Source organism: Helicoverpa zea, chromosome 30 (assembly GCF_022581195.2).
Source record: "Helicoverpa zea isolate HzStark_Cry1AcR chromosome 30, ilHelZeax1.1, whole genome shotgun sequence".
Classification (NCBI taxonomy): Eukaryota; Metazoa; Arthropoda; class Insecta; order Lepidoptera; family Noctuidae; genus Helicoverpa; species Helicoverpa zea.
In genome coordinates this window covers 718,298-730,976 of record NC_061481.1, presented here as the reverse complement: position 1 = coordinate 730,976, position 12,679 = coordinate 718,298, and the positions used below count along the sequence as shown (strand labels likewise).

The window sequence follows — 12,679 nt, the reverse complement described above, 5'->3', positions numbered from 1 at the left end:
TGGCGCTATATGTCCGGAATAATAGGGTATTACATGCATTTTTGAAATTTATCTTAAATAAATCCTTTAGTCTTAATATATCTCTAAAAAATAAAAAATATTTTTTTTCTCACGTTATGTACGAATATAAATTAATTGTTTTATCATAATTTCAAATTTCGCGCGTATTTCGCGAAAACGCGGCACACAACGGACGCCATGATTGTTTTTTGGTCATGACGTCATTACGTTAGTAAACAAACTTCAGCTGTCAGTAATACATATTTTGATATGTATTGAAAATTTTAACTGACACTTTTGTTTACTACCGTAATGACGTCATTAGCATGGCGGCGACATTTCGTAGTGTTCAAAGACAGATAAAAAAACCTAAAAACTTTAAACTGCAATAAAAAATATATTTATGTACCTTACGAAGTGAAACTAACATTTCCCGATTGCTTTTCCTCTAAACAATCATTGTAATACACTTTTAATTTTTTTCTCATCTAGACTAAAATACCCTATTTTATTTTTATTTTTTTTTGTAATAAAAACTATCCTATGTCCTTTCTCAAGTTTCAAACTATGTCTGTACCAAATTTCACACAAATCGGTTCAGTAGTTTAGGCGTGAAGAAAAGACAGACAGACAGACAGAGTTACTTTCGCATTTATAATATTAGTTTGGATGTTACTAGGGGATAGTTTAGCTTTCTAACAGTGAAATATTTTTTTATGTCGGACTACTACGTCCTGAGAAAAAAAAATAAAAAAATATTCAGCTTCGTTATGACTTTAACCATTTGTTTCACCTACTTTCAGAGATAACTACTTCCCGCAATTGGATAAAAAGTATTCTAACCTTTCCTCAATAATAAATGTCACACTGAAAGATCTTTTCAAATCGGACCACTATTTCCAAAGATTTGCGCGTTTAACCATACTCTTCAGCTTTACAATATTAGTACGTACAGACAGATATTACTCGGGGCGCGGAAATAATCCAGCATCCCAACAGTGAAAGTATATTTCAATTCAGACCACTATTTCCTGAGCTCTACAAACTCCTCAGCTTTACAATATTACTATAGGATAGCAATGGGTTTCTGGTTAATAAGTCCCTAGCTGATAACGTTGTGGAGGTGTCTAGTGTGTCGAACAGGGTAGCGTACCTTATCATAAAGCTCACCGACAGGTATAGCCTCAAGGTAGTGCAAGTGTACGCACCGACCTCGACACATTCAGACGATGAAGTGGAGGATATGTTTGATGATATATCAAGGGCCCTCCACTTCACTACAAAGACCCATTACACCGTTGTCATGGGGGACTTTAACGCTAAAGTGGGAGTACAGATTTGCGGCGAATCGGCAGTAGGATCCCATGGATTTGGAAGCAGGAATCATAGGGGGCAAATGCTCGTCAACTTCCTCGAACGCGAGGGGCTCTTTTTGATGAACTCCTTTTTCAAAAAGCAGCCCCAAAGGAAGTGGACGTGGCAAAGCCCCGACACTATGACAAAAAATGAGATTGACTTCATCATGACGAACAAGAGGCACATATTCAGAGACGTCTCCGTGATCAATAGGTTTAATACCGGTAGCGATCACCGACTTGTCCGAGGCTCTCTGAATATCAACTTCAAGGCCGAGCGTTTCCGTCTGATGAAGGCCAGGCTCCGACCAACACTGCTCCAAAACATGACAGGATCCGAAACGTTCCAGTCAAATTTGGAGAACCGATTTGCCGCCGTGGAAACCACAACAGACGTTAACCAGAACCACGAATATGTGGTTCGGATCCTCAGGGAGGAAGGTTCGAGATTCTGTAACATGCAGCGTAAGGGCAAGAAATCAAAGCTTTCGGAAGAGACTTTAGGGCTTATGAAGAAACGACGTGAAAACCCGCCTGTCACTTCGTCAGCTAAGCGGGCTCTAAACCAAGAGATCAACAAGCACGTACGACGCGACCTCCGGTGCTCCAATACTCTTGCCATTGAAAGAGCAATTGAGCTGAATCGGGGGTCAAAGGTGTTCGTACAATCTCTTGGAAGAAGCCACTTGACGAAGCTGACCACAACAAGTGGAGAAGTTGTTTCTTCGGTGCCGGCAGTCCTTTCGGAAGTGGAAAATTTCTATGGCCGGTTATACGCATCGCATGCATCTCGACCTGATCCCGGAAATGAGGATTCTAGAGCCACATTAACACGCCATTTCACCGAAGACCTGCCAGAAGTCAGCAGTGGCGAAATCGAGATCGCTCTGAGACAGCTCAAAAATGGAAAAGCCCCTGGCGAGGATGGCATTACAACAGAGCTTTTAAAAGCAGGAGGTAAGCCCGTACTGGGGGAGCTCCAGAAGCTTTTTAATGCCGTCCTGTTTGAAGGGAGAACTCCAGAGGCGTGGAGTAGGAGTGTTGTCGTCCTGTTCTTCAAAAAGGGAGACAAAACCCAGTTGAAGAACTATCGACCCATTTCCCTCCTAAGCCACGTCTATAAGCTGTTCTCAAGAGTGATCACGAACCGACTTGCGCGAAGACTCGACGAATTCCAACCACCGGAGCAGGCTGGGTTTCGGAGCGGATACGGCACCATAGACCACATCCACACAGTGCGGCAGATTATACAGAAGACCGAAGAGTATAATCAGCCCCTGTGTCTAGCATTTGTGGACTATGAGAAGGCCTTTGACTCGGTTGAAATCTGGTCTGTTCTGGAGTCCCTGCAGCGTTGTCAAGTAGATTGGCGATACATCCAAGTGATGAGATGTCTCTACGAAGCCGCTACAATGTCCGTCCAAGTACAGAATCAGCAAACAAGGCCCATACCGTTGCATCGAGGAGTGAGACAAGGGGATGTTATTTCCCCGAAACTGTTCACTAATGCAATGGAGGATATGTTCAAGACGCTGAACTGGAAAGGACGCGGCATCAACATCAATGGCGAATACATCTCTCACTTGAGATTTGCTGACGATATCGTCATCATGGCGGAAACGCTGCAGGACCTACAACAGATGCTTAACGACCTGGCTGAATCTTCTCTACGCATCGGCCTACGGATGAACTTGGACAAAACCAAGGTCATGTTCAATGAACATGTTCTACCGGAACCGATTGCGATACACGGCGCCGTTCTCGAAGTTGTTCGGAAATATGTATACCTCGGGCAGACATTGCAGTTAGGTAGAAACAACTTTGAGGACGAGGTGAATAGGAGAATTCAGTTGGGTTGGGCTGCATTTGGGAAGCTACGTCGAGTCCTAACATCGTCGATTCCACAGTGCCTAAAGACAAAAGTCTTCAATCAGTGCGTCCTACCTGTCATGACTTACGGAGCCGAAACGTGGACACTGACGGTACGGCTGGTCCACAAGTTTAAAGTCGCTCAGCGGGCTATGGAAAGAGCTATGCTCGGCGTTTCTCTGAGGGATCGCATCAGAAATGAGGTAATCCGTCAGAGAACCAAGGTCATCGACATAGCCTACCGAATCAGCAAGCTGAAGTGGCAGTGGGCTGGCCATATTAGCCGAAGAACCGATAACCGTTGGGGTAAACGAGTTCTAGAGTGGAGACCGCGCCTCGGCAAACGTAGTGTAGGACGTCCTCAGGCACGGTGGAGTGATGACTTGCGCAAGACGGCTGGCAGGAGCTGGATGCGAGAAGCCGAAAATCGATCTCAGTGGCGTGCACTTGGAGAGGCCTATGTCCAGCAGTGGACTGCGATAGGCTGATGATGATGATGATAGGATAGCAGAGCCTATTTTACAATCTATATATATAAAAATGAATTGCTGTTCGTTAGTCTCGCTAAAACTCGAGAACGGCTGGGCCGATTGAGCTGATTTTAGTTTTAAAATGTTTGTCGTAGTCCAGGGTAGGTCTAAACGGTGAGCAAATAAGGAAAAAAAAATTGCGAGTAAGGTTCCCGGGACGTGAGTGATTAGACAAAAACCAACTTACGGAATGCCGCAGAACCACAAAAGTAAAGTACTAGGACAGCATAATTCACCTTAGTAAAGTATACCAATCGATGATATGATGATATCGATCTCAGTGGCGTGCACTTGGAGAGGCCTATGTCCAGCAGTGGACTGCGATAGGCTGATGATGATGATGATGATGATGAAGTATACCAATAACGAAATTTCGATGCAACTGCTCACCATGTACCAGGGTAGCATAACTTATATGAGTATACCAATACCAAGTGTAGGTAGACGCTACTGCTCACCGTGTACCAGAGCGGCAAAAAATACACCGGGCGCGGGTAATACCGCGGGGAACGGCTAGTCAACAATAAATTTCCCGAACTATTTGTAAAATGACCTTGATATACGTGTATATTTAATAAGCTACTTTCGGGTCCACGTTTAGGGGTCAAAAGGTCAATAGTAAGTAATTTAAATTCCTCATTGTTATTGAGTCTACTATAGTAATTTTGTTATTGTAGCACCAAATATCTATAGTTGGATGAACGGGCCAATTCATAGCCTTTCATTTAAAAATGAAACTCATCATCTGCCTAGCCTTTTCCCAACTATGTTGGGGTCGGCTTCCATTCTAACTGGATGCAGCTGAGTACCAGTGCTTTACGAGGAGCGACTGCCTACCTAGCTTCCTCAATGCAGTTGCCCGGGCAGCCCAATACTCTTAGGTAAGATTGGTTGTCAGACTTACTGGCTTCTGACTACCCGTAACGACTGCCAAAGATGTTCAAATGACAGCCGGGACCTCTGGTGCCTTCCGAAACAAGGGGGACTCGTCATGACAAGATGGTCACCCCACGCAAAGCATTGCTTAACCTTATAATTGATCGACCCGTGTTACTTAGCCACGAGCCCCAGAAAGTTAATGAACATCAGAATGAGAACCTCCTCCTTTTTGGGAAGTCGGTTAAAAATATCTCTTTACAAGTTCAGAACACAAATATTCATCTGTTATTATTTGCAAATGACAGATCAAGGCTACGTCTAGATAAAATTAAATATTTATATATACAGCTTATCAATATCTCTTTACTATTCTCACTAATAATATAAGTCAGAAAGTTACTGCTGTCTGTCTGTATGTTATGTCGCGAGTCCACAGCTAGCATGTGTTCGCGCGGCGGTTGCAGTGTCGCGGACATGTTAGTAATGTTCGCACGCAATGTGTTACTGTTTGCTACAGCGAGTACACCACGAGGTACATGCGGTGTGCCGAACAGTGCCGCACTAAGTGGGAATCTCGTATTTAGGAACCGACAAGTACCTACTCATCATCATCATCTCCCGAGCCTTTTTCCTAACTATGTTGGGGTCGGCTTCCAGTCTAACCGGATGCAGCTGAGTACCAGTGTGCCACAAGGAGCGACTGCCCTATCTGACCTCCTCAAGTCAGTTACCGAACGACTAGTATCTATTATATGCAGGTAAATCCGCGGCCTAAATCTAGTATTTAAACATGCCTGATAAGCTTGAATGACATTATTTATCTTTCAAAAGATAAAGCGAGATGTAGGCAAGTCTTTTTTTTTTCCGACGTCAAAAATCGTCAAATTACCCCTCCCGCTGTGGGTTAGCAGCGGTGAGGGAATGTCAGACTCTTACTGACTAAAAACCGTCGTGTTCCGTCATAGGCCTTTTATGTACCAGGGCCGCGGTATCTCTTTCGAACAACCCGCAGCCCCGGCAGGCCTTGGCCCTGCTGGGCCCCGCTGGGGTTGCTGACATCTCTTTGAGGAGCGCGTGGAACAACGCGCGCCGTCGACGCGGGTCTGTCGTCTAAGCAGACAGAGGGACGATGAGCCACCCGAACTCACCGCCCACGCCTACGGTGGCCGGGAGTCATCACGCGACACCCGGCGCCCATGGTGTCTACCTGGTCCAGCGCGGCGGCCGGGATGAGAGGTGCGTACTCTCTGGCGTTCCGCCTCCTCCTTCTCGAGCATGACCGCTTCGCAGATGTAGGCAAGTCTTAAACTCTCTTTATTGCTAAGTAGGTACTTAATTAAACAATTATAATTTCGAAACATTGCTGTAGGTCGGTAACTTCTGCCGGGGCTGCGGGATTGTTTTAAAGAGTTACCGCGGCCCTGGTACATAAAAGGCCTACGACGGAACACGACGGTGTCTGTCAGTAAGAGTCTGACACTCCCTCACCGCTGCTAACCCACAGCGGGAGGGGTCATTTGATGACTTTTGACGTCGTTAAAAGAAAAAAAAAGGTCCGTTACCTTATCTAGAAGATATTATTGCTAGGTAACTGATAAGCCGCACGGGTCCAACGTTCATAAGGTTATTAAGCCACGCTTTGCGTGGGGTGACCATCTTGTCATGACGATTTCCTTCGTGTTTCGGAAGGAACTTTAAATTAGCAGGTCTTCAAACTTAAACTTCAAACTTCAAATATTTATTGCAATCATGAGTGTTACAAGGTGTTATATAATTTAGAGGTACATACATGATACCCTGTTAGGGCGCAGCAATTTTAAAATACAATTACACTTACAAACTATTTAGTTAATCTTAGGTACAACTTATATATTTACTTTTATTATTATTATATATACCTTTATTATTTTATTATCATTATATTTATACTACCTCTATTTACTTTAACATATTATATTTAATTGGTTTTATATTGCACATTATCTTACTGTTTCGTTCTGTCCTCGAAAAACTCTTTTATACTGTAATAACATTTTTGTATTAAGTATTTTTTTAATTTATTCTTAAATATATTGAAGCTGCAGGTTTCTTTTAATTGTTTTGGTATTTTGTTGTAAATAGGTCTAAATAGATTAAATATAGGTCCCGGCTACCATAAGAACGTCTTAGGCATTTCTTAATGGTAGTCTCACTCACACATAATATTATTTGATTTATAACATGTTTGGACTTTAAAAGAGACTATGACCCTTGAGTTTGTTTCAGCAGCGTTTCTTCTCAGGGATCAGTCATTAGGAACTGCCGACGTTCTTAAAACGACGTTCAGCGTTCTTAAAATGACGTGTAAAACTGATGTAATGTCCAACTTGCAAAATAAACGATTTCATTTCATTTCATTTCAGTACTAAGGAGTAACTGTAACTGTAGTTGAGGTCAGATAAGCAATCGCTCTTTAACACAGTGGTACTCAGCTGCACCAATATCACTGGTTCCTATGAAAAACGAATGGTTGCTTTTGTAAGAATAGTAGTAGTCAGAAGCCAGAAAGTCTGACAATGGTCAGACGGCCTTACATGGCGGGTTGCCTGTGTTACTAGCTAGATGTTAGACACGCAGTTGCTCCATTTGGCACACTGTTAGGTACTCAGCTGGATCCAGTGAGACAACATAGTCGGGGTCGGCTTTCAGCTTAAGAAAATGAAGAAACTTACCATATTTCTCTCCGAGTCCCGTAACATCGTAATACTTGAACTGCTTTCCATCAATTTCAATGGTCTTCAGGAGCTGGCTATACGGGTTATTTGTGGCTGAAACAGATAAATAAATTATTAATAATAATCCTTCTAGCTAATTATGGGTTACGACGGCCGTTCTAAGGAGATCAGCCAGCTGCGCAGGACATATTATAGTGCACAATCATTTACGCAGACACAGGTGCGCTCACTATTCCTTCACTGTCTCATAGCCTTAGCTCAGTGGTTCTTAACCGGTGGTCCGCGGACCACTGGTGGTCCCTGGAGGTATTCCAAGTGGTCCGCGAAGCTTTGCTTCGCGACGTTGCTATACGTTAACTAACTTTATTTTTATCGACTTATATATGCGCGCGCGCGTTTTCGCAAAATTTTACGTAATTTTGGTTTTGAATCTTAAAAAATAATTAAAATTTCGCGCTCGCTTCGCTCGCGTATTCAAAAACTATATGCCCTTACTTTTGCATTTGTCAACAAACAAAAAGTACGTTTGGGCTAAACTTTACGTAATATTTGGTTTAAGTCCGATAAAAGTTTCGCGCTCGCTTCGCTCGCGCATTTTTGGAGACTACATAGGCATATGTTTATCTTTCTTTGCATTTGCTTACCTACAACTGCCGACATGCGTTTAGCTTTAAGTAGTACTGAACCAGACTACAGAAATTAGCAGTACACAACAGACTACAAAAATGCAGTCACAAAAATCTCATTAAATTAAATCTGTAAATTTTAGTTTTTTTTGCTAAATAATAAAGAACTGAGTGCTAATTATAAAGTATACTTGTATTCTTTATCAAAGAACTCTCAATTTAGGTAAACCGATGAGGTGGTCCCCGGCAAGACAAACTTTAGTTAAAGTGGTCCCTCATGTCAAAAAGGTTAAGAACCACTGCCTTAGCTGATAACCGCAGTTTCACCCGCGTCCCGTGGAAACTACTGCCCATACTGAGATAAAATATAGCCTATGTTACTCGGGAAGTATGTAGCTTCCCAACAGTGCAAGAGTTTACAAATCGATACAGTAGTTTCGGAGATTTTAAGGTGCAAACAAAAATGTTTTCTTTTTATTAGGTATATAAGTAGATACCTATAGATAGTATAGATTCACATAGCAATTGGATTTCTTTATTATATATAGACTAGCTTTTGCCCGCAACTTCGTTCGCGTGGAATAGTGACTACCAGCAGATTTTTGATTTGACCAATAGATGGCGCTATATGTCCGGAATATTTTTTTTTTTTGTAATAAAAACTATGTCCTTTCTCAAGTTTCAAACTATGTCTGTACCAAATTTCACACAAATCGGTTCAGTAGTTTAGGCGTGAAGAAAAGACAGACAGACAGACAGACAGACAGACAGAGTTACTTTCGCATTTATAATATTAGTTTGGATATATAATATAGATTAGGACTGATATAAGATTAAATCGGTATATTAATATGATATTGCATTAAATAATACGAATCATCTTCATTGCATAATATTAATATTCAGTGAAAAACATCATTATCTAAAAGAGATAGCTTGTATCTAAAGGTGTTAATAGATCACCTACATTTATACTAATATTATAAAGAACTAGCAGTTTCCCGCGGTTTCACCCGCGTCCCGTGGGAACTACTGTCCGTACTGGGATAAAATATAGCCTATGTTACTCGGGAAGAGTGTACATAGCTTGCCAACAGTGAAAGAGTCTTTCAAATCGTTATAGTTCGGCCATTCAGAGAATGCGTTCCTGACACGTCGCGATTGAACTGACGACGTAACTTTGCAATGGCGTTGCAGTTACGATAAAAATATTTTTGCTGGTTGTTTACCGTTTTAACAATTGAGGAGCATTAAAACAACATTATTATATCAATAATCAATGAATGTTATAATTTTGTGCCAAACTGAGTGTCAAATAACTTGGTAAACAATATTTTTCTAAATCTATACTGCGCTATTACAAGGTTATGTCAGCGGTTTATATTTTGTAGTGCTGTGCTAAAAATAACAGGCAAGTATCGTAATCTGTTCTTATACAGTTATAATATAAAATAATACGTTTTGATTTTCTTTTTAAGAATTGGAAAATAATGGACTATAAGACTTAATTATAACGTTTATGAAATATAAAAATAAAACTATGACCAAACCGCATTTTTATACTTAGATTAAAAATGGTAACCCCAAATGGCGTTATGGGCCGCCATTTTGTGACGCTAAAACAGTCGTCCGTTGTCGTTTCGTGCGCATAGACCACGTTTTTCAAGTGTTTTCGATCTGTTTTTATTTGATTACCCGGCTTTTGTTAGACCGAGATATCAGGATTGATTCTGTTATTGATAATAATATAATTATACATGTAGGCGAAGATGATGATGAAGACACCACCTCCTCAAGCAAATCGGAGTCTGATTAATATTCTGTTCGCACATTCAATTCAATGTACTTGTAACAAAGAATAAATAAAACAATTTTATTATATGAATATTACCTTTTTTTGGTTTCCACTTAAATAACTAAAATATAAAACAAATGATTCCGCCAATTTAAAACGAAAATAATCTTAAAATAATGCGGCGGTTCATTTTGAAGGAACGGTAACGAACTCAGTGTTATGTTGTGCCCATCACTAGTCGTGACTAACTGATAGGTGTCAGGAACGCATTCTCTGAACGGCCGAAGTATAGTATATTATTATTAGTTTAGATAAGTTTGACTGTCTAACTTTCAGTCTAACCTAGGGGTATTGGGTTGCCAGGGTAACTGGGTTGAGGAGGTCAGATAGGCAGTCGCTCCTTGTAAAACACTGGTACTCAGCTGCATGCTGTTAGACTGGAAGCCGACCCCAACATAGTTGTAAAAGAGGCTCGGAAAATTATGATTTTTACGCTTATTTTTATTTTTCAAATGACTTTTGAAATAAAAAGTCATACCAAGATTGTTTATCTTCAGATAAGTGCCTACGCAAATGGAGTAAAGAATCTACAAGGAGGTATGTATTCTGATCTAGATTGTAACTAAGGAAAAAACACAATAGTTGTTCACAGACACACCCCCAATTTATTTGAATTGAAAATAGCTAGTTCTTATACAACACAAAATAAATATTTAAATGTCAATGAGTTTTCGAATGTGTAAAACTGTGTAGGTATTTGTAAATGTTGCTTTAAAAATGTACTGTCCATGAGTGAAAAATATTTGAATTTTATTACTTGGACTTTGTTAGTTCATTTCCATATCCTAAATTATTACCCACTGGCTCTTTTAAAGCGGTTTCACCCGTGTCCAGTTGGAACCGTACCCGGATAAAATATAGCCTACTAGCTTCCGCCAGCAGCTTCGCCCGCGTAGTGTTCGGTTATATCGCGTTTCCAAGAGAACTCTTCAAAAGTCCGGGATAAAAACTATCCTATGTTCTTTCTCAAGGTCAACTCTATCTCTGTACCAAATTTTATTGAAATCCGTCCAGTGGTTTAGAAAGCGTAACAGACAGACAGACAGAGTTACTTTCGCATTTATAATATAAGTAGGGATATAGTACGGATTGTTAAGTGTGCAATAAAGAATAATAGTAGTTTCGGAGCCTTTAGGTACAAAAAAAACAATATTTCCTCTTCATTATATTAGTTTGAGTATATACTGTTACTGTTACAGCCTTTTTATTGTCCCACTGCTGGGCACAGGCCTCCTCTAACACGGAGAAGGATTGAGCATTAATCACCACGCTTGCTCAATGAGGGTTGGCAATGGTGGTTGGCGGTTTGAGTATATAGACAATGAAAATCGTCATTTCAAGATACATATAAGTAAACAGTGTTAAAAAAATATCTACAGTTGTCACACCAAAAATACTAAGAATTGTAAATTGTAAACATACTACTAAGAAGTTATGTCAACAACTTGAGGGAGATCAAGAGTCCAAGTGAATACATAATATTTGCTTAGCCATGCTTATAGTTAGAGTTGTGTTAAAAAACACAATTAATTTAGAGGAAGAAATACTAGTTTTTGAGGTATATTTTTCCTCATCATAAGCTTCCTTTTCCCTACTATGTTGGAGTCGGCTTCCGCTCTAAAACCAAATGCAGACTGTCTTACCACAAAAACTTTTAAACGTCAGTTTATGCCTTGTCTAAAAAAATGTCAAATTATGACGTTGACATATGGTCCATTTTGCAGCCAAAATTTTATTAGACAAGTGTAAAACAGGGTTTAAAGTTTTTGTAGTAAGGCCCAGAAACTGCAGAACTGATTTTAAATTTCTTTCACACACACACACACACACACACACAGTCGGAAAGCGACACTCTTCTCGAGCAACACAGGCTATATTTTATCCCGGTATGGACAGTAGTTAAAGATAAAGATATTTATTATTGCAAATACGGGTTACAATGATGTTGTTACATAAGGGTAAAAAGACCCGCCATATTTTACCAATTGGCATGCAATATAATATTAATAAATCAAAAATTATTGAACATAGGATTAAGAAGAAGAACAAGGAAAAATATAATTAGGAATAATAGTCTTTTTCATTTATGAAATCTTAAATATTATAATATACTTTACTCGCTAAAAACTTATGTTCCTTCATGATTGTGGTGAAACTGCGGGAAAACTGCTAGCTATATATTTTCCTCTACTGTGTATCCTTTTAATGTGAAAAGTATGTGCACATGTTTGTTCCTCTCTGCTGCTGAATGGATTTTGATGAAAATTGGCAGTAATACAGAATAACATATAGGCTACTTTTTATCCATGGCCAGGAGTAGTTTTCTAGGGATAAGGAGGAACCTCTCGAGTATCGCGTGGGTTCGATTCCAGGTCAGGCAAGTACCAATGCAACTTTTCTAAGTTTGTATGTACTTTCTAAGTATATCTTAGACACCAATGGCTGATAAAAAGGTGAAGGAAAACATCTTGAGGAAACCTGGACTATATAGTCTGAAGTCACCAACCCGCATTGAGCAAGCGTGGTGATTAATGCTCAATCCTTCTCCGTGTGAGAGGAGGCCTGTGCCCAGCAGTGGGACGATAAAAAAAAAGGTGGTAACTGTAAACTGTAACTGTAAGGATGAAACCATGGGCAGAAGCTAGTAGGTACACAATATCATAAAGTATGCGAGATTATAACTTAGCATGGGGTAATCTCTTCATCTATTAAACTAATTTCTAAAATGTACATAGCAATAAAAAACCACATTATACTAGTGTCATAAGCTATACTTTATCCTCATAGAAGTAATTTCCGTGTAAAACCGTGTAAAAATGGGAGATAAGAAATCACATTGACTATTGTTATA

General features: G+C 40.1%; 1 protein-coding gene across 1 annotated transcript in view; it reads right to left on the bottom strand.

The window, feature by feature from the left end:
• Positions 1-12,679, bottom strand: part of LOC124644467 (cytoplasmic aconitate hydratase-like) — a 59,441-nt gene that overhangs the window by 46,023 nt on the left and 739 nt on the right. The window contains exon 2 of the mRNA XM_047183832.1: positions 7,345-7,440. Within this exon, the coding sequence (XP_047039788.1) occupies positions 7,345-7,440 (96 nt within the window). The remainder of the gene's footprint in view (positions 1-7,344; positions 7,441-12,679) is intronic.